Consider the following 22,900-nt stretch of genomic DNA (forward strand, 5'->3'; position numbering starts at 1 on the left):
GATGGACATGGACTCTGACCATAATTTATTGGTTGCAAACTGCAGACTAAGAGTGAAGAAATTGCAAAAAGGACAGAAATGAAGGAGATAGGTCGTGGATAAACTTAAGGAATCAGAAGTTACTGAGAATTTCAGAGCAAGCATTTGACAATATTGGACTGAAACATGGGGAAAGCGTTGCAGTTGAAGATGAGTGGGTAGCTTTTTAGAGATGAAATAGCGAATGCAGCAGAGGATCAAATATGCAAACAGACTAGTTCCAGTATAAATCATTGGACAACACCCAACATATTGAATCTAACTTACGAAAGTTGAAAATATAAAAATGTATCAAATGAAGCAGGCAAAACGCATTACAGACCACGAAAAAATGAGATCACAGAAAGTGCAAAATGTCTAAGCAGGAATGGCTAGAGGACAAACGCAAGGCTGTAGGAGCGTGCATAAGCCAGTGGCCTCGCTGCTAGTGGTAACACCGGTTCACATCAGATCATCGAAGTTAAGCACTTTCGGGCTCAGATAGTACTCGGATGGGTGACGGCGACTGTCCAGATCTGCCGAGTGCTGTTGGCAAGCAGGGTACACTCAGCCCCTGTGATGCTAGTTGAGGAGCTACTTGATTGAGCAATAGTGGGTACAGTCATGAAAACTGAAAACATCCGGGAGAGCAGTGTGATGACCACATACCCCCCTCTCCATATCTGCATTCATCAGGTGAGGATGACATTGTGGTCGGGTAGTACCATTGTGCCTTTTGAGACCTGTTCAGACAGAGTTTAGTATAATGAGGGGTAATGTAGGTCTTACCTACAGAATTCATATCAGAGTTATTAATATTATTATTTGTACTTAAACTCATTTGATTTACAGAGACACAGTGTGACCTTTAGTATACCTAGTTTAAAACTTTGCAAATGATATACATCCTCAGTTGTTAGTTACAATGTGGGCCCCTGCAAGTTAATAATTTTTATTTGTCTTCCGTGTTACACATGCCATCATATGAGTGCTGGAATTGATGGATCAAAGTGCAAAAACAGTACAGAGCCTGTACTAAGTGCAGCATTCTTTGAATGTTGAATTAGGAGGCTTGAGAGAGAGGCCACATGAGTGCCTCCCATGTCTGTCTGCAGAGACAGACTTCCGAATTACACTATCTGGTGTTTACCACCTCGTACAGAGATTCAGTATTTGCCCCAGACATATTAGTGTTTTTTTCTAATGTCTTTTAATATTTTGCCTCTCACCACTGTCACCCATGTGACTGGGTATAACTACATCCATCCCAAAAGGTCCTAATGTAAAGCCAAAACTGCAATATACACATACAGTTTATTAGAATTCATGACTCTCAGTCACTCCTGACAACCACATCTCCATTTCTGCCTACATCCCTTTCACCACCCTGTACAATATAAAGCAATAAATAAATAAAGTTACAGAAAACCTCCAGAAAACCTCCAATGTAACAGAACAGCACATTTAAACTGTGTAAAGCTTTGCCTGTAGAAAATATAAATGAACAACCTAAAATTAAATTGTTTGGTTAACAAACAGATGGCAGAGGATGCAAAAATTGCGAAAGGTACTAACTGATACTGTGGCATCAAAATAAGTGAACAATCCGATACCTCACAAAGCAGAACCCTGTGTTGAACATAATGATACTCCTTATAATATTACAACTAGAACACTTGCTTTTGAGGCAGTTTAAATTACTTGTATGCCTACAGCTGACCATCATTCCAGATTACATACCACATGCAGTTTTTTGGTGAGTCATCCTTTCGGTAACTGATATGAGAATGAGTTGTCAGGTAGGTCGAGGCGGCAGTAAGTGGTACACTTCTGTCGGCAGGGTGCCATCGTGCACGTGATCGAGCACCCGGAGGGGGACGGCATGCGTGGTGTGTCGGCACTGGAGCTGCACCGCTCGGGCCGCCACATGGCGCGTCACCACGAGAAGCTGCGCAAGGCGGTCGTCGTGGTGCACTGGCTCTCTGCCGGCGAGGAGCGCGGGCTCGCGCGCCTCGTCTCCGCCCTCGTCCTCTCTGATGACCCGCGTGCATTCTCGGGACAGACGCTGTTTCTCTGAGTGTCAGTCAGGATAGAGAGGAGGAACAGGTAAGTGGAGGGAAGGTGTTGTCACTCTATGAAAGTATATTCTTGTGTGCAAATCTTGTCTTTTATGTATCACTGATCATTAGAAATATGACAAAGCGACAGTATGGACTATCCCTCTTCAGTTTTCCCCATGACTGTAGGATTTAAAGGTTAATGCTCTCCCATCAGTCTGTTAAAGCAGTACCATGCATTTCTCAAAAACATTTGGTAAAACTGATTGTTTTAAGTGATTTTTGAGAGCTTTTAAGTAAAAAAACAGAAAAGAAAGAAATTTCGACCCCTTGGGTAAAGCAATCCCTAGCTGCATAGATTTTTGAACTTGTGAACATGAGGTTGCTGGTCCACTTTCTATACCTACATGAACACACATACTCTGCAAATGACTGTGGAGTGCATGGCAGAGGGTTCTTCCTCTTGTACTCAATCCATTTGGGTGTGAAGCATAGGAAGAATGACTACTAAACCCTCCATTGCATGTGCAGATGACACTCATCATCCACATGATTTTCCCAATGTATTGTGAATGACTGGATTGGATTTACTTCATGTCATTTTTTTATCTTTCTGTTAACTCTCCATCTGTTAGCTTCAACCATCATTGGCTTTCAGTTATGCAGGGCTGCATTGTTTCTGAGACATTACTATAGCATGGAGGACACTGGTCATCCATGTGAGCACTATTGCTAGAATCTGAAACAAAGCAAGTGTATGTCACTTTACTGCTTTCCTATGAGGGTAATCCCAAAAGTAAGGTCTCCTATTTTTTTTAATAAGTCCATAGATCTGTTTATTTCTTCAGTGGTTTACATCAGTTTACAGCTTGAACATTTAGCTATTTTTCGGCATAATCACCATTTGTGTCGATGCATTTTTGTAGAAGCTGTGGCAGTTATTGTATGCCCATGTCATACCAGCTTGCTGCCATGCTGTTTAGAAAGTTATGAACCTTTTCTTTCATGTTGTCATCAAAGCTGAATTGCTGGGACCACAATTAACACTGACAGGTACTGTGAGAGATTGAAAAAATGACAAACGGGCAATTCAGAACCGGATAAGAGGAATGCTAAGCTCGCCCACACATCACTCGGCAAACCGTTGCTCTCCTGCAACAGTTTCAGTCTAACTTGATCACCCACCGATCCTATAATCCTGACTTGGCAACCAGTGACTGTCACCTGTTACCTGGGTTAAAAGAACATTTGGGCAGAAAGTGATTCAGCTCCAACGACGAGGTGAAAGAAGAGGTTCATAACTTTCTGAACAGCATGGCGGTGAGCTGGTATGATGTGGGCATACAAAAACTGCCACACCGTCTACAAAAATGCGTCGACAGAAATGGTGATTATGTCAAAAAATAGCTAAAAGTTCAAGGTGTAAACTGATGTAAATCATTGTAGAAATAAATAGGTCTTTCTACTTATAAAAAATAGGAGACCTTACTTTTGGGTTTACCGTTGTAGATTCAATCCAACATTTATGTCTGTAGTTACAGTTAATTTGCTACAAAAAGTAAATATTCCCTATGCTTTTAGTTTGTGAATAAATGCAAACATTAAAAAAAAGCTAGGACAGAGTTTAGATGAGATCTTGATGTATTTCTGGAATGGTTCCATGAGCTGAGTGATGGAGATCCTGAGATGATATTGCTGACTCAGAAAATGAGGATTGTGTACAAGAAAGTGGCCTTATTCATGAAAAGAACAAGAAGTACCAGAAAATGATGAATATGAATCACAGGAAGAAGTAATTGAAGAGGACGTATTTCTTTTAAGAAAAGATGGAATAGCTAAATGGAGGAAAAGTAAATATCCTTCGAATGTTAGAAAAAGTTCTTGAAGTATTATCACACATTTAACTGGACCCAAAAACAAAGCACGTATAACATAGACAGAGATACATATTATGAAGCTATTTTTGGATGAAAATATAATGCTCATTATTGCTTCATGTACTAATATTTACATCAGTTAAGTTAGTGGTAACTTTTTTAGCTAAAGAAATGCTAAATGAACAAATGTTATAGAAATCAGAACTTTCTTTGATTTGTAATGGCTGTCTGGGCATCGGAGACATTCTAGAAAGATTTTATCAAAGTTGTGGGGTAATTCAACGGGCAATGAACTTGAATCATGCTACTTATCCGTGAGTGAAAACCAATTCAGTTTGCACTTGAGATCTCTGAGGTTTGATAGAGGTGTTGGCAGAGAGAATGTCAAGTTGGCTGCCATCAGAGATGTACTGGAGCTATTTACAAAGAATTCAAAAAAAAAATTTGTCACCTAGTGCATGTCTTACTGTATCTGTGTATTATATTTAAATTTAAATAAAACACTTTGCTAGCTAGCATATACCATTCTGTATTTGTGTATTAAGTATATTTAGATTCAAATAAAACACTCCTAAAATCATTCACATAAACCATTCATTGTATCCAAATGCACCACTTATGTTGTGGATGACACGGGTCATCTTCACAAGTAACTATGTCAGGAATTATTGCATGAGTAACAGAGGTTAAATGCCTCTGTTAGCTGTAATTAGACTGAGCTACACTGCCCCTGCTTGAGCAATAGATCTGAGTTGTAATAGACTGGTGGGAAGCAGTTGAGGACGAAAGTAACTTTCTCAAGATATGGAACTGCCAAATAAGATGCTGTTGTTGTGTTGTTGTGGTTTTCAGTCCAGAGACTGGTTTGATGTAGCTCTCCATACTTCTCTATCCTGTGCAAGCTTCTTCATCTCTCAGTACCTACTGCAACCTACATTCTCCTGACTCTGCTTAGTGTATTTTTCTCTTGGTCTCCTTTATAATTTTTTACCCTCCATGCTGCCCTCCAGTACTAAATTGGTGATCCCTTGATGCCTCAGAACATGTCCTACCAACCAATCCCTTCTTCTAGTCAAGTTATGCCACAAATTTCTCTTCTCCCTAATTCTATTCTGTACCTCCTCATTAGTTATGTGATCTACCCATCTAACCTTCAGCATTCTTCTGTAGCACCACATTTTGAAAGCTTATATTCTCTTCTTGCCCAAACTCTTTATCGTTCCACGTTTCACTTCCATAGATGGCCACACTCCATACAAATACATTCAGAAACGACTTCCTGACACTTAAATCTATACTCGATGTTAACAAATTTCTCTTCTTCAGAAACACTTTACTTGCCATTGCCAGTCTACATTTTATATCCTCTCTACTTCAATCATCATGTTATTTTGCTCCCCAAATAGCAAAGCTCATTTACTACTTTAAGTGTCTCATTTCCTAATCTAATACCCTCAGCACCACCCAACCTAAATCGACTACATTCCATTATCCTCGTTTTGCTTTTGTTGATGTTCATCTTATATCCTCCTTGCAAGACACTGTCCATTCCATTCAGCTGCTCTTCCAGCTCCTTTGCTGTCTCTGAGAGAACTACAATATCATCAGCGAACCTCAAAGTTTTTATTTCTTCTCCATGGATTTTAATTCCTACTCTGAATTTTTCTTTTGTTTCCTTTACCACTTGGTCAATATACAGAATGAATAACATTGGGGATAGGCTACAACCCTGTCACACTCCCTTCCCAACCACTGCTTCCCTTTCATGCCCCTCGACTCTTATTACTGCCATCTGGTTTCTGTACAAATTGTAAATAGCCTTTTGGTCCCTGTATTTTACCCCTGCCACCTTCAGGATTTGAAAGACAGTATTTCAGTCAACATTGTCAAAAGATTTCTCTAAGTCAACAAATGCTAGAAACATAGGTTTGCCTTTCCTTAATCTATTTTCTAAGATAAGTCGTAGGGTCAGTATTGCATCACGTGTTCCAACATTTCTACGAAATCCACACTGATCTTACCTGAGGTCGGCTCCCACCAGTTTCTCATTTCGTCTGTAAAGAATTCGTGTTAGTATTTTGCAGCCGTGGCTTATTAAATTGATAGTTCAGTAATTTTCACATCTGGCCATAAGATGGCTCAGTGAAACTTGGACCATTGTAGAAAGAACCACTACAAAATAGTACAGAACATAACTAATAGAAATACACAATGAGACGAACAGAAAGGTCACTTTCATTCAATGACTATAGTTACACCGAAGTTACCACAATTCATGACGTTCTCTTGGAGATTACAAATGGTCAGACATGGTTCTTAATAGTGTGTGTGATCACCACAAATATCAGTGCATATTACAAATGCTGGACAGTTATTGGCGCCCATGGTCATGCTGTCATACATCTCCACAACACATACTACATGTTCGCAAGGGAATTTAAGTTGGAGAATGCGCAGGTCACCCATTCGCCGAATATCCTCTCGTTCCGAGAGCTCTTTCTTCTGTGCAGTTTAAAGCAGTCATGCATTGTCATCCATTAAAACTGTGGTAGGGCCAAGTGACCCATGATGCACATAGGGAAGTAGTGCATTGTCACGATAATATTGAACTGTGAGTGTACTGTGTTCAAAGATTTGGAGATCAGTTTGCCAATGCAACATTATGCTTCCCCACAACATAACACACGGACCACTAAAATGTATTTGAAATGTTCACTGGCTGCCTTACATGCTTCCACCTCTCACCGTGTGAGGGTATGTATAGCATTGTCAAACACGATCCAGGTAGATGACAAAGCACAAGCGCATCGAACAGTGCTCGTGGAGGAGATCTTGGAATGAAAGGATATTCGATGAATGAATTGGTGTGCCCATTCTCCCGACTTAAATTCCATCAAGCAGATGTGGGATGCATTGAGGATATGTATTGCAGCATGTCCACATGCGCCAGTGACCATCCAGTAGTTGTCATCCATGCTAGTTGAGGAATGGAACGCTTTAGCACAAGAATTCCTTACTAACTTTGTGGCCAGCATTGGAGGACTTTGCAGAGCATGCATTACCATCTGTGGTGATCACATAGCCTATTAAGAACCTTGTATTCTCTTCTCAATAGCAGTTGAGATATTACATGTTTACATTACATCACTTTGCTGCCAGAGGGTTCCGAATTGTATTGTGTCTGCATGTGTCTGTGTATGTGCGGATGGATATGTGTGTGTGCGAGTGTATACCTGTCCTTTTTTTCCCCCTAAGGTAAGTCTTTCCGCTCCCGGGATTGGAATGACTCCTTACCCTCTCCCTTAAAACCCACATCCTTTCGTCTTTCCCTCTCCTTCCTGAAGAAGCAACCATCGGTTGCGAAAGCTAGTAATTCTGTGTGTGTGTTTTGTTCATTGTGCCTGTCTGCCGGCGCTTTCCCGCTTGGTAAGTCTTGGGAATCTTTGTTTTTAATATATTTTTCCCATGTGGAAGTTTCTTTCTATTATATATATATATATATATATATATATATATGACATCTCCAGCAGCTCAGCTTGTGTGAATGAAATTGTGTAAGCGCGCGCGTGTGTGTGTGGGGGGGGGGGGCTGTCTGCAACTCAACATGTAGTCTTTACAGTGAGTAATCATCTATCTTTCCCTTATATTGTTGGGAAAAATGTGTTTATCACCAGAGTGATTATGCAGAGAAATAAATATGTAGACATGAGAAATAAATGTGTAGGCTGCTAATAAAGTTTGTTTTATTTGGAAAGCGCTGAGAGTTTTCACATAAAAAAATTCAGAGGCAGTAATTTTCAGCTTACCTTCATATATGACAATTGTAACAAGCATGAAGGAAATATTTGGCTGGTATAGTAGTGATAGGATAGCAGCTACCAATTAATATTTCGATCATTCTTTCTTAGTAACAAGGAAATATCCTGATGATGATGATGATGATGATGATGATGATGATGATGTCCTCCTTGCCGTGTCCAGCAACAGCAACTCTGTGAGTCGTTTAGTCCGTATTGTGGCGGGCTCAGATGTGGCTTCCAAAGCTGAGCTTTGCTTTGAAGATCCAGTCGCATGAAGAGAAATACAGATTCCCAGTGGAATTATACGTATAGATGTAATTAGGCTTGGGCTTAGATTTGCGGAGCTTTTGTTTATCATCCAGGTTCTTTAGGCAGATATGCTCAAATTGTTCCACACTCTTTTTTACAGTTGAGCGCCACTCTGATCGCTGCAATGCAAGCTCCTCCCAACGTTTACTTGGATTGCCACAGGCTGTAAGGTGGCATTTGATGGTGTCTTTATATCCCAGGTGTTGCCCACCTAGCCGCCACTTTCCACACGAGAGCTCTGAGTAGAACACCGCTTTGGGAAGTCTACTGTCGTCCATGCGTATGATGTGGCCACTCCATCTCAGTTGGTGTTTGATTAAGAGAGATCTTCAGTACCAGGAAATTTCACGCGATGCAAAATCTCTGTTTGAAACACACTCCTCCCATTTCATGCGGAGAATTGATCTCGAACAGCGAAGATGAAAGGTGTCTAGCTTCCTAATGTCATCTTTTTAACAGCACCAGGTTTCCAAGGCATGGAGTAAAGTAGGTAATATTAATTGCTTTGTAGACCGCAATTTTAGTTTGTAGTCTTGAGATCATGTGATTTCCATACTCGGTGATTCAGTTTGCCGAAAACTGAGGCTGCATTGGCTATACGAGCTGCAATTTCTGTTGTCAGGCTGTTGTCACTTCTGATTTGGCTACCTAGATATTTAAAGTGTGACACATTTTTCAAATGTTTATTGTCCAGCTTAATACTGCAGTCATCTGTATTGGAACGCCTAAGTGGTTGTTGAACCTGCTAAATGACTCCTGCAGAAGATTTGGTGTAGTCATAAGCATCACCAAGGTGCAAATCGTGAATATAATAATTTTCTGTTAAACAATACTAGGGTGGCATGCATCTGTGCAAGTAGGCCAGCCGACAGTCAATTAATTGAAAGTGCAAAGTACACAGAGGTGGTGGAAATCATGGGACAGTGAAACGCAAATATACAGACTGCATACACATTGTATAAAAGGGCTGTGCTTTGGCAGAGCTGTCATTTGTACTCGTGCTCCAGAATGAAATTTTCACTTGCAGTGGAGCGTGTGCCAAAATGAAACTTTTTTTGCAGATTAAATAAAACTGTGTGCCAGACTAGGACTCGAACTCGGGACCTTTGACTTTTGCAGGCAAGTGCTTGTACTCAGATGATTCACATGAAAAGGTTTTTCCAACAAGTGCTTGTACTCCAGTGATTCGTGCGAAAAGGTTTCTGACGCGATTATACCCATAATCGCATCAGAAACAGACTCTGAATGCGGAATGGTAATTGGAGCTAGATGCGTGGGACATTCCATTTTGGAATTGCTATGGAATTCAATATTCTGAGATCCGAAGTGCCGAGAGTGAGCTGAGAATACCAAGTTTCAGGCATTACTTCTCTCCACGGACAACACAGTGGCTGACGGCCTTCACTTAATGACCGAGAGCAGCTGTGTTTACATAGAATTGTCAGAAGTAATAGACGAGCAGCACTGTGTGAAATAACCACAGAAATTTACGTGTGATGTACAACGAACATATCTGTTAGGTCAGTGCAGTGAAAGTTGGTATTGATGGGCTACAGCAGCAAATGACTGACGTGAGCACCTTCACTAACAGCACGGCATCGCTTGCAGTGCCTCTTCTCGGCTTGTGACTGTATGGGTTGGATTCCAAATGGCTGGAAAACTGTAACTGGGTCAGATGAGTCCTTGTTTCAGTTTATAAATTACAGAGCATTTGACTCTCATTTAAAACTTAACACATTGAGGACTAGACACTTAGAAGTATTTCGATCCCAGAAGGCCAGACATTAATGTCATTATTTAAAATTTTACTGGCATATTTGTATGACGTATCTTAAAGTGCAATAAAGACCAATATTATATGTGAAAGCTTAGCTTTTCTTGTAGCTTATTAATCTTCATGACGAATATTGTATGTGAAGGCTTAACTTTCCTTGTAGCTACACTATGTACATTAATTTAAACCATTAACTTTTCCTATTTGTGTTTTCACACTTCTTAACAGTGATGTTGCTATTGGCTGACTACGTGACGTGTCCTATGCTCTGAATATCTGCTGTCATTGGCTGGCGAGATCATGTGACATGTGCTATGACTGGCTTACAAAAGCGTGTTTCAGTCTCAATTTCAAAGCTTCAGAAACTAACTTCAGAATCTATACTTTCATAATATGAATACAAAAATATGTAGCACATCATAAAATGATGTTTCGTTTTCTGAAATTCCAAACTGGTGTGTAAAACCTTTACCATTCAAAGGATTGATATTTTTACAGCTCCAAGGTAAAATATATTGACACTCACCATGGAAAAAGTGTACTTTTCACCTTGGAAGAAATGTATTTTCATGTGGGAAAAAGTACATTTTTAGTTGGGAAACTTGGTAATTTTTTTTATGTTGTGTGCATGTACACCCTGCCTTCCCTTCATATTTTTCATCGACTCTTTACTTCCTTGATTATGAGGTAACGTAGGTAATGTGAATCTGTGGCATTTCTTTGAAACTGTCCATAAAAAGTATTTGTAATTACAGCGATGATGGCATTCTCATACAACAATACTATTTAAGAAGGTGTAATCTAACAGCGTATACCATATCCAGTAAGTGCAGATGCAGTGTTTTCCAGGTTACTGGAAGAACAGACAATTAACAGCATAAAAATTTCTTGTCGTGCTGGCAAAGTCAAGGGTTACACTCAAGTAAATGACTCGTGTTTGCCAGTATGATACAAACATTTCAATTTTAAAGTCACTCCAACACCTTGTGTTTCGATCTTGCTAATTATTTGTTCACATGGCTTTCCATTTGGCATTGCAGCTTTGACTGGACCCTATTTCAGACATTACCATTGCAGAAAAGTACATGGCAATTGCCAGGAATCAAGCTTGGTATCACTTGGTCAGTAGCTGGTGGTGTTAATCACTAGACCATAGAGGTGAAAACTGACCCAGTTTGCATTAGGCAATGCCACATTGGAGTGCCGTAGAGGAAAGGATGGAAAATATACAAACTTAATGTGAAAATATTTACACAACTAAGTTTAAAACTTTAAAGCATGTATTCAGGTATGTATTCAGATAGTTACTGTGCTGATAAATACACAAATTGGAGGTACAAAGTGCTGTGAGGTCTGTTTTGTTTGAGAATTACACTAAACTAAAAGTACAGCAAACATTGCGTTAAATATTGCAAAATAATGAATTGTCATATATTTATATGGAATTATTCATATACCATCCAAAAATATTCATACCCTTTGATTTCCATGCCCTTGATGATTTTATTGCACAGTTGCACATGAAATGTATCATTCCATATAAACTGTTCAGACCCACACACATCTTTTAGTTTGTGGCTGCCTATGGACAAATCACTGTATCATAAAACACACAGGAGAAGATGAACGTCTAGGATTATGTGTGCTCAATTTTGAAAATTATATTAAAGTTACAAAACATTACTGACAGTGAACTATGTCCTACATTTTTTACTTCAGTCTTATGACTGGTTTCATGTAGCAGATTACAGACAAAAATGTACTGGAGATTTAAGAAACGTGTTGGAAAATTTCTCAGCATCCGCATGCTTTCGACTGTGCAATATATGTGCTGTTTACATATTGTACATATTACAGAAAAATCATTCCCAAAGCAAGAAAATAAGTTTCATGATACAATAAAAATTAAGTTAGAAAGTTTTTTATTTGGTTCACAACAAATGAGAGCAATGTCACAGACAGTCACTGTATTTTGTTCACTGTATAAAGTAACATAATGGTTTTGACTTCATAAACAATGCAAAGAAAAAACTATTGGGTTGGTGCATGAATGTGTAGCATTGTTCTGCATGTTTAATAAACACTAAAAAGAAATTAGTCATCAATAATATATTCTCCTTCACAATTAACAACTCTCTGCCAATGCTGGGGGAACTTTTTGATTCTGCAAGTGTGGAAATCATGTGGTCTTGAGGTGAAGAACTCATCAAGCTATGTTCAGAGTGCATTTTGATCTGGAAAGGGAGTTCCTTGAAGTATGTTCAAAAGAGAGCAGAAGGTGAAACTCTGAGGGCACAAGATCAGGGGAATAAGGTGGGTGACGAATGACTTCCCAACCTATTGCCTTTACAGTGGTTTTTGTCAGTCTAGCATAATGTGGGAAGATGTTATCATGGATTAGCATCATTTCACATGGTCTTCCTGGTCATTGTTCTCAGATTGTGTCTACATGATGTCTCAGTTGTTGATAATAAATGTCAGCAGTGATTGTTACACCTCAGGGAAGCAATTCATAATACACCACATAATACACCACATTGCTGTTCCACCAGATGCAAGACATTATCTCTTGTGGATATGCACAGCTTTTGTACGGGAAGTTGCTGCTTTGCTTGGGTTCAACTATTCCTTTCTTTTATTGTACTTTAGCATAAAAACAACATTTCTCATCACGAGTAATGATACAGGGTAGGAACAGTCAGTGTTGTTCACGAGCCAATTGATGACGAGCAAGCAGAGACGCACATATGGCCACCTGCTGATTTTTTGGATTTTGGCTTAGAGCATGTGGTACCGATACATCCAATTTTTGAAACCTTACTCTCGCATTCAAATGTTGCATAATGGTGGAATGATCACGGTTCATCAACTGTGCCAGTACTTGAGTGCATTGACATAAATCATTGTGGATTAGTCTGTTTAAATGATCTTCATCAAACCCTGAAGGTTTTCCTGAACATGAAGAGTTACTAATGTTAAAAAGGAGCCTCCTTAAAACAAGAAAAAAATTCTCTTGCTGGGCTCTGTGCACTGGCATTATCCCCATACAAGGCACAAATGTTTCTGGTTACCTCTGCTGCTGTCACCTCTCTACTGTTCTCAGACAGAAGGATGTGTTGGAAATGTTCTGATTTCTGCACTTGGCATGGCATTTGTAGCATCCACAGCTCCACTCACTGTTTTCAAATGACAACACGCGAAATCAAACAGCAACTACAAATAAAAAATGATAATTGATAAATTTGATGTGATTTGTTATTGGTCTAGTTTTATCATACAGGGCAAATTGTACAATTTATATTGGACAGGTCAAAGATAAGTTACAATAATACATAGTATTAGCAAAATAGTAGGCAAATTAAAAATAGGTACCTGTTACAGTTAATTTTGTTACATATTCAGAAACAGTGCTTTATTAGAAATGCCATTAGTTTAGCTTTAAATATTGGATGAGTAGCATTTTTTATTCCCTCTGGTATCTTATTGTGTAGTATTACACCAATGTTAATTATACTCCTCTGATAGGTGGTTGTTCTGTGATATTTTTATGTATATTTGATTTCCCTCTAGTACTACAAGATAGCTTCATAAATGAATAAACTTGGAACATTTAGAACACCAAGCTCAATAAAATGGGATTTACAGGACTCCATCTTTTTAATGCCACAAATTATTCTTAGAGCTCTTTTTTGCATTCTAAAAACCTGTACACTGTAAGTTGAGTATCCCCAGAAAACGATCCCATATCGGACTAATGAGTGGAACTGTGCATAGTATGCCTGCAGTACTGTTGTTTTGCTTGTTGTAGCCTTTAAAATTCTTGGGCCATAGCACACAGATGATAGTTTTCTAGACAAGTTATTTATATGTGTGTCCCACTTTGTGTTGCTGAACCCGTAGACCCAAAACTTTTGTGACACTTAGGCCCATAGCAACCGGGAACATTCAAAACGAAAACACAACGAACTTATGCACCAACCTAGTACACTGCTGATGGTCTTCACGCCTCATAAATTATGGAACTGTATAATCTGAACACTAACAGAAAGTAAGAAAAAAAATGTGCATTTAACTGAAATCAAATCTTTACTTAATAGGTGAAGAATACATGCATTACAGTAGGTGCTATAGACATGCAGCTATTAAGGAACACTAAACTGCTGATTTATACTGAAATTGGATTGGGTTACCAAAATTGGATCAGAAACTACTGAAGGGAAAGTGCAGATTTGTAATGGCTGGTAATTTCCAGACAGGCTTCACAGTCAGAAACTAGTGTTTGCAGCTAGAATAATGTACGTCTCAGCGGCAAAAAATCTTAGCGCAACAGAAGGGGACAGTGCAGAAAGCATTTCAGAAATATTCAGAACAGGGTGAAACCTATCTCTGGGTTAATCCTGGCCCAGGTAGAAAACAAAACACAGGCTACTTAGCACAGGTAGACGCATCAGATGGTAATGACACAGTGCTCAGCTCAGCGTGCAAAAAGCATGTCTACAGCAACTTAAGTCTCCAATTTTTCAGCATTATGATGTCTTCCTGCTTCTTTACCATTGTCAGGTGTCAGTACATAGAGTGCTCGTTGGCTACTAACAGGCTGGTTTGTTTTACCTCAAAGTTCAAGACCTGATGCATCTACCTGTGCTATGTAGCCTGTGTTTTGTTTTCTACGTGGACCAGGATTAACCCAGCGACAGGTTTCACCCTGTTCTAAGTATTTCTGAAATGCTTTCTGCACTGTCTCAAGTGTGTCATCATTTCCAAACAGTCCAATGTGAAATAACTACTGTTTGTGCTCTGTTACCTGCTCCTCCAATCACGTAGTTGAAAATTAGTGCACAGTAGTACATCATATTAAACTGAAACTGCCTTGGCAGCTTGTCTCCTTAAAGTGAAGGACAGTTAGCCTATAATCCATAAGAATAATTGTGGGAAAACTACAACCAAGTACAAATACAGAAATGTATATTTCTAAGACAGCTGTAAGCTAGGAGGAATTCAAAAATGAAGTTTCCTTTTCAGGCAGAAAAAGAGAAGATACAGGAATTGGGTTTATGTGAACTGGATGAGAAAGCTGTGCAGGACACGTCAATGAGAGAGACCCGAGACAGCATAGCGAGGACGCGTGGGGGGAACTTTCTGCTACTTTTTCTGTATTTATTTTTGTAATATTATTTTCAACTGTTCTTTTCTTACAAAGGCTTTGTGGTAAGAATGTTTAATGAATATCAAAACTTATGAATTTAGTTCTTTCAGAGATGTTCGAAAGTTGAAAAATTTGCTGCTACATATTATTTTGTAAACTTTGTTAAGAGCATACTTATTATCGCATTTCATGATACACATTTATACAATATTGGACTGCAGTAATAGACAATTACTTCTTAATTCATTTAAATTAATTTTGTTATTTGTAAGATCTGGATTGTATTCCCAGCTGCACAAATAGCTGGAGTTGTACCAAAACATTGAATCTGTTTGAAGGATCTCACTCAATTTTTAACATGTTATAGTAATGAAGAGGCATTATGTGCTGTACCTGATACATGTGCAGTCCCATCAGTGTTTGAGAAAATGGTCTTATTCACTTTTTACTGGACCTTTTTTTGGTTTGTCTTTTGGCAGCCTGTAGTGTGAGAGGAAGAAAGAAAAAAAAAAGGAAAAAAAAAGATTAGTTGGATCCCTCCTGAAATTGCCCCTGATATGTCAGACTGTTAGTGTCATAGAATGCCACAGTATTAATGTGGTGTGCTTTGTAAATGTATTTGTAGGTTTTTGGCAAGTCTCATTTTGACATATAAGTGTCTTGTTTATGTAGTAAATGTTATAAAGTAATATTCAGTAGATAGGTGGTGTAGCTGCTAATTCATGCCTGCATAATGTTATTGGTGTGTATTACAAATGTAGAATATGTGTCTCGAAGTAGCTGTATAATATTAATGTAAACTGGATGTAAAGTCTGTTTAACTGAAACTTGAAACGGGTAAAATACCATATATTTACATGGATGTTGGTTAATTTTTCTTTGTAGTTTACACTTATATTAATGTTTACACTAACTGCAAATGATGGAGTTCTATTTTTCTGTAGCTTCTTGTGACTCCTGAAAGGAATGAGATTATATGTCGATTTACTTATATTAATCATTGAATACAATTGTATATATTGTATGAGAGTCAATTCATCAACAGACCTTAGAGATGCGATGTATGTGCTTGTCTTCCTTCCTTTATTTTTTGATGTTAAAATTATTGGAATTTAACACTGAAGCCAGCAGCAAATATTGGATGTGTTATAGAGTAGTGTTTTAGCACACAACATATAATTCAGATTATTATATTTCATGTATATTTTGCTCTAGAGATTTTCCTGGTGATCAGTGTGGTGAGGAAACCACAGTACAAAATAAAGTGATGAGAAAATATTGATAAATTTTCCTGCCATTGAGAGTACAACACATTGTTGTAGTCTAAAAAGATTAATTACAAAACTTCTTCACAGCAATAATTTTTATGAAGTTCCACATTATTAGGAGCTCGAATACAGCTGGACTAGCAAAAATTGCTAGATTTTGAATGCTGTTTCCATTAAAAATTTTAATATTCGTGCTGCAGTTATATTACTTTATAATAAAGTTAAAAGCTCGATTATAGCTGATCTAAGCTAAAATTTCAGGATTTTGAATGCTATTTCAGCGGCTCAAAGCTAAAGAAAATGTTGGATGCAGAAGGGACAGCTGTTAATGATTGCAGAACTTGAAAAGTGGCCAGTTCTGAAATAAACCAGATGTGGTACCTGGGCCACTAGACATGAATCTGCGAGAATATGTACTGTGATTTGTTCCTCTACAGGTGTAACAGTCCCGTCCCTTGATTTCAGTGTCACTTTTACAAATGTCTTGTTTGTCTTTTTAAAATTGTTGTATATTTTTAAATATGTTAGACTGATAATTATAATATTTAGTCAGCACTACTGACATCTAGATAAAAGAAATTTCTGCATTTAGTGCTAGTAATATAGTTCTGTGTTGTAGTTATGTTAATTAAGAAAGTGGAAGTTGCTGAAAACTGAACTTTGCACAAAAAAATGTATTTTGTTGGAAATTTAACTTAACAGGAGGTGGCTTTATGAAGGGGGCCACTGTTTCTGTTCTCCATTCCCTACAGTCACTAGGATTTTGACTCGAAAACTACAGTGCTTGGGAAGACAGATATATTTTTGTAGATTGAGGCAGGTAATTGAAGACTATAAACTATAAGGAACACTGAAAGACATGAAGATTCCTGTGTTATTTTTGTGACCCAGCACAACAGCTTACTACAATATCACATGTCAATTTTTGGGAATAATGCAACTTTGCATTACAAGTGCCACACATAAATAAACAGTGGTCCTCTGTTAGAAGTTCTAAAATGATAATGAGTCAGTAGAGTTCACTTGGTGTTGTGGCAGGCATTGAATGTTGGAAACTTGCAGTGAAATTTTCATTTACTTTATGTGTTGGTTGGTATCCCAGTATCAAATGGGAAATTGCTGATAGGCGCATATAAAATATGCAACTCTATCCTAGTTTTCTGAAGCAGTAGTTCCTTCATTGGGAGGAGACAGTAATAGAAGGATAGGAGTTATCGTGTCTACCCATTCGAGTTGATATTTTGAGTGCCACCCTTTCGATCATTGCTGAACTTGCAGTTCTCCACTAGAATGGTTCACACTGTTTCTTTGTATGCATCATTTAAACTAGCGCACTGAAGTATTTTGTCATTAGTGCACACACATTGACTGCCATTGCAAGAAGTAAAGAAGCACAAGTTGCTCTCGGCTATCTGGCTCCAACTCCACTCACAAGGAAAAAACAACTCAGCTCCTATACCAAAAACTCACCAGAGAAAATGAATGTTACTTAGAAAATTTTCCCAGTGAGTTCCTAAAGATTTTAAAATGAAGCTTTGAAGCATGAAATAAAAGGTACATCAGTCATGAACACTTTACGAGGGTTATTTCTTAAACATGGCAGTTTTTTAAATATGTTTCTGTGTAAAGTTTTTTTGACTTTGCTGCTTTACAGTGCCCCAATATAGTCTTCGTGCTTATAACCGACGTGTCCCAGTGTTGGGAAAGTTTTACAGTTTCATCTGACACACAGACTTCGTTCAGCTGACTAATGGCCCATGTAGCAGATGCACCAAGCTCTCACAGAGATGTATGCAAAATTGTTTCAACTTTGGGAATTAGTCAAAGACAGTGGACTAATGAAAGGACTGTAGGGAGCTGGAGGTAACACTTTCCACCTGTATTGGCACAGCTTTTGAGTTATAACTTTGGCATTGTATGGGCGGGCAAACACTGTCATGGTGAACGAGTAACCTGGCCTCGGCGGAAACGTTGGACTCTAATTATTGCTTGACCTTAGAGTTTGATGGAATTTTTTGAGACACAGAGAAGTCTTGTACTCGCCACTCATCCAACTCGTGCTCAAAGCATGTAAGCCACATATCATCAGTAGTAACAATTTGGTGCAAGAAAGCGTGATCTTCAGTGTTAAATCTCTCTTTTTGGAAAGGTTATGATGACTAGGTGTTTGCACTTCAGTTCAGTACTCAAGTACTGAGGGACCTATCACAAAGAAATCATAGAGTGTCAGAAATTTACTCGCGTGATGCGCTCCATTCTCCTTTGAGAACACCAGCCACAAGCTTCACACTACATTACCCCGTTGATAGTTTGAGATTAATGGTCTCGGTTCATTTTCAACACTCACACGACCTTCACGAAAATGATTAGTCCAGTGAGAAAGTGTACTGTAGCCCCATGTTAACTGACCATAAAAGTTACTCATATCACTGGATTTTAATTGGATTTTTTCTTCATCTAGTAGTTTGCACTTTAATGCATAGTTGTTGATCCTCATCAATCACAGTATCTAAGATTATTTATGAAATGACCCTTGTAGATTATAAAATTAGAAACGACAGTTGGGGTGGAGTAGAGTCATGGGAGATATAATAGATCCCATAATAACAGGACCACATATAGGTCAAAACGGTATCCTTCAGCACTAACTTTCTTGCATTACATGAAAAGAAAATGGCAGCTCATTTAAGACTCATATCAGTGTGGCAATATGTGAAGTGCAGAACACACAAAAATTAGATTCCTTGGTAAAAATAGCCGGACAGATGACACATGTGCAATTAATTATATGAGTCAAATTATAACACAAAAAAAGACTGAGTAATGAATGTGTTATGTCTTAAAATAAATGGTTATCCCTTGGTTTTTGTCTCAATGTGTTGACAATCAATTTTCACTAAATCTGTTGAGCCTCAGCTGATGATATTTTATTCTTGTTTGTGAGAGAATATTCTAATGTCTATTTATTGTTTAAGATGTTCACTTTATATTTACTGAAAAGTATCTGGTTTAAGAAATTTTCTACAAGACTGGATTTTGTGTGTATAAATGTTCCACTGTGCTCGTGGCATATTTGCTATATTCTTTGTAACACACTGATATTAGCGTCTCACCAGCTGAGCTACAGTTTTGCTGCAGCTTCCACATGAGGAAAAGGTACTGACCGGGGCTGGTATTGTAATATTGTTGGCTACATAACTGTGCAAAGTGTTTTGAGATTAATCTCGAAGTGATGTCTGCAAGGTGCTATTTTGATCAGCCTGAGATACTTATTCTCGGCAAGTTACAGATTTCCAAAAGTAATCAGATAGTGAATACACACAGAGAGGATGGACAGCAAGTTTCTACATTGATCCATAATATGCAAAGATGTTGTGTAATTTGTGTAATAGTTATTTTTGTGTCAGTCTCAAGAAGAGTGTCAGGCTCACAAAGTATTTAATTTTTTGTAGAAGTGCTGATTATGTTTCTATTCAGTCAGCTGTGTCCTAAGCACTTTTTTGGCAGCTATATATGTGCTTTTGGACATTACACACACCTCCTGTGGTATACTGCTTGAAGGTGAAGATATTTGAATAGTATTACTTCTTATGATTGTCAGTCTAATGACTGGTCAACACTGCCCTTCTTATTAGTCTGCCCTGTGTAAGTCACTTCATCTTTTTGCACAACTACCGCATCCTACATCAATTTGCAACTGCCTACTCTACAATTGTTACCCACATCAGTTCTCTCCATTACCAAACTGATGATTCTGTGATGTTTCAGTATGTGTGCTATCAACTGATCTCATCTTTTAATCAAGCTGAGACATAAATTTCTTTTCTTCCCAATTCAGTGCAGTAGCACTTCACTGGTTGCCTCATATACCCAATGAGTGTTTGGCATTCTCCTGTAGTAACAGATTTCAAAAACCTCTATTATCTTCTAATCTGGACTATTTATCATCCACATTTAACCAAAAATATTATCATGTTTATCTTTGTCAAGAAATCTTTTGTTGTTTTTACCAGTAGTCTTCAAGTAAATTCTCTTCCAAATGAAGTAACAGAGCATCACATAATTCAGCTTATTATGTGACACACACACTCAAGCTATTCCTCTGTTCCTATAAATTGTCAAACACACGGAGATAGAGGAGGAGGGTAGTTACACAGACCAGATGTGCTGCCTTATGGTAACAGTGATCTAATCATAATTTTTGATGATATATACTGTGTGCCTCCAAAGATCCATCAGGTGCATTTTTTCTTGTGTTTCAGCAGGTATTTGTAGTTTTGTTTTTACAATGTGTAGGTGAAGTCAGCCCAAACCAATACCACTCATAATGTCTTTCATGCGAAGTCCAGTGTCAGTGGATAGCATTGGTTTGTTTCCTACCGAAAACTTAATGATTTTTAAACTGGAATTTCACATGCCTATTAGATGGTGTAGTTGCAAATTAATCTAGTGTGATATTAATTTACCAGTATGTATTAACAGGGACAGTAAAACATGAAGAATAACCAGTACTCGAGCAATGACTCGTTTGTCAGCCTGGCTCGTGCTGACTGTTACTGTCATGTAGCAGCACTGCTCATTTGCTGGTGGAGTACTGGTTATTCTTCCTGTTTTACTGTCCCTGTTAACTCATATTGCTAAAACTGGGCATCATGTGAAAGACATGATGAGCAGTATTTATTTTGGGCCTACTCCATCTACACATTGCAAATATCTTCAGAGAAAATGTGAATTACGACTTTTAGGAGGGACACACAGTATATCAGCCTGAAGTCACCTTGAGTCACCTGAGGCTGATGTATATAAAATGGAAAAATAATTACAATGTGGTTTTCTTCATTCTAATTGCGATGATGTAACACCAACTACAGACATTACTCCAACCCCAAAAAGGGGGGGGGGGGGGTTGGGGTGGGGGTGGTGGGTGGAAATGTAATATTGTGTGTCACTTTTTTACAAGCAACACAATTTTACTTGCTGATGCTGCATCATTTTCCCAATTATGAGTATCCAAAGCTTAGTGGAGAAGCACTCTCCTGGTGCATTTGATAGTCCCATGACAGCTGCTTTCTTATTTATCTCAGTCCTGAATTTGCCCTAACACAATCAGACATCAGTATAACTAATTTTTCCCCATTGGCTTACCAATCCACATATTATTATTATTATTATTATTATTATTTTGCCCAAATCAGCTTTGGGGCTGAGTAGATTAAAGTATACATCTTGCTACTGACATTCTGATACTTACATATGTAGTATCCATGCACTGGTTAATGAGCAGAAAGAGTTCTGCAATTTGCATTACGGATAATGGTAATAACAATTATAATTTGGGGAGATTAGTTATTTGCCCATTGAAATTAAATAGATTACAGTATGTGTTAGACTATATTCGCTTTATTGGAAACAAATCAAAGATTCACATCACATATGAAGGGAAACAAATTTTAGTATTGTGGACAAAGAGAAGTGGCTATAAAAGTAATAGTAGTTGGGATAACATTGTAACACATTGCAGACACCACAAAGAGTGTTATTTCGTATTCTTTTCCTCTGGTAAGGCACTGTTGTAGAATTAATTTCTACCATTTTAGATGTTTATAAAATAAAATTTTTATATATAAAGTACAGATATTTTCAAAGATTTATTTTTATCAAAACATTAAGGAGAGATTCCAGTGTCATTTACAGCTGAAAAACTATTGTTGTTTAACAATTAAAATGACATATGTTTAAAAATATATTTACAAATTAAAGCTGTGTTATTTGTCGAGGCCAGTAAGTGAACATAAGTGTATAACTATTTAAACTTTATAATTATATTCTACTTGCTAGCATGATTTCATAATTTTTTATGAACTTCCTTATTATTTACTATCAGCAGATAAATTGGTGTATACTAAATAATTATTTGACCCCATCAATTTGGAGAAACCTTGTGCACTGCTGAAAAATTAAAGAAAAAAAAAATCACGCACATACAGTTTAACTCATATGTCTTGACTGGAGAAACCAAAGAATCAATTTTCTGTTTTTTTTCTCTACATGCATACTCTCAAAAGGTATGTGTCCTACAGCAGTATTGTAATTGAGTAACATAGTCAGCTTTTATGTGTGCAGATTGTTAGCATGCGTGTTTCAACTAGAAAATATATAACAGTATTCTCATGTGTATGTCAATATTTAGTGCTTATCATGTTCTGCAGCATACATTTGTTAGAAGACAAGATATTACAATGAAACCAAGCTTTAATAACCTGCAGCAGCTATAATAAATGGTTTTATATGCAAGGAAGCACAGGCTATTTTTATTCACATTTATTTTTTGTGCAAAAATATGTAATTGTGATGTTATGTACATAATAAAAACAGTTTAAAATGACATCTGCCCATTTTAAATTCCAACAGTTCCTCTCCCTCCAAAATTTCTTCCATCTTTTTTTCTACAGTTATTGTATTACTTTAAAATTAGACAAATTTGTGGAATCTTTACTTTGTAGAAAAGCAACCACCACAGTCAGTGGGGTAGTTCAGGTGAGACCCATTTCCGGGACAGTTCTTGGATGCAACACCAGCTACATGTAGGTGCTCAGGATCTGTCGGTATTAAAAAATTGACCTTTGTGTCTGGGAGCCTTTTGCTAATGGT

General features: G+C 37.8%; 1 protein-coding gene across 2 annotated transcripts in view; it reads left to right on the top strand.

The window, feature by feature from the left end:
• The window catches only part of LOC126293343 (D-ribitol-5-phosphate cytidylyltransferase-like), a 68,302-nt gene extending 47,131 nt beyond the window's left edge, over positions 1 to 21,171 (top strand). Inside the window, exons 6-7 of one of the 2 annotated variants that reach the window (XM_049986535.1) lie at positions 1,859 to 2,124; positions 14,858 to 21,171. In XM_049986535.1, coding sequence (XP_049842492.1) covers positions 1,859 to 2,095 — 237 coding nt within the window. In that variant the 3' untranslated portion in view covers positions 2,096 to 2,124; positions 14,858 to 21,171. Of the gene's footprint in view, positions 1 to 1,858; positions 2,125 to 3,740; positions 4,562 to 14,857 lie in introns of those variants that run through there. The other variant, XM_049986536.1, reaches the window with a different exon arrangement.
• Positions 21,172 to 22,900: the final 1,729 nt, after the last annotated feature.

This window comes from Schistocerca gregaria, chromosome 10 (genome assembly GCF_023897955.1).
Source record: "Schistocerca gregaria isolate iqSchGreg1 chromosome 10, iqSchGreg1.2, whole genome shotgun sequence".
Classification (NCBI taxonomy): domain Eukaryota; kingdom Metazoa; phylum Arthropoda; class Insecta; order Orthoptera; family Acrididae; genus Schistocerca; species Schistocerca gregaria.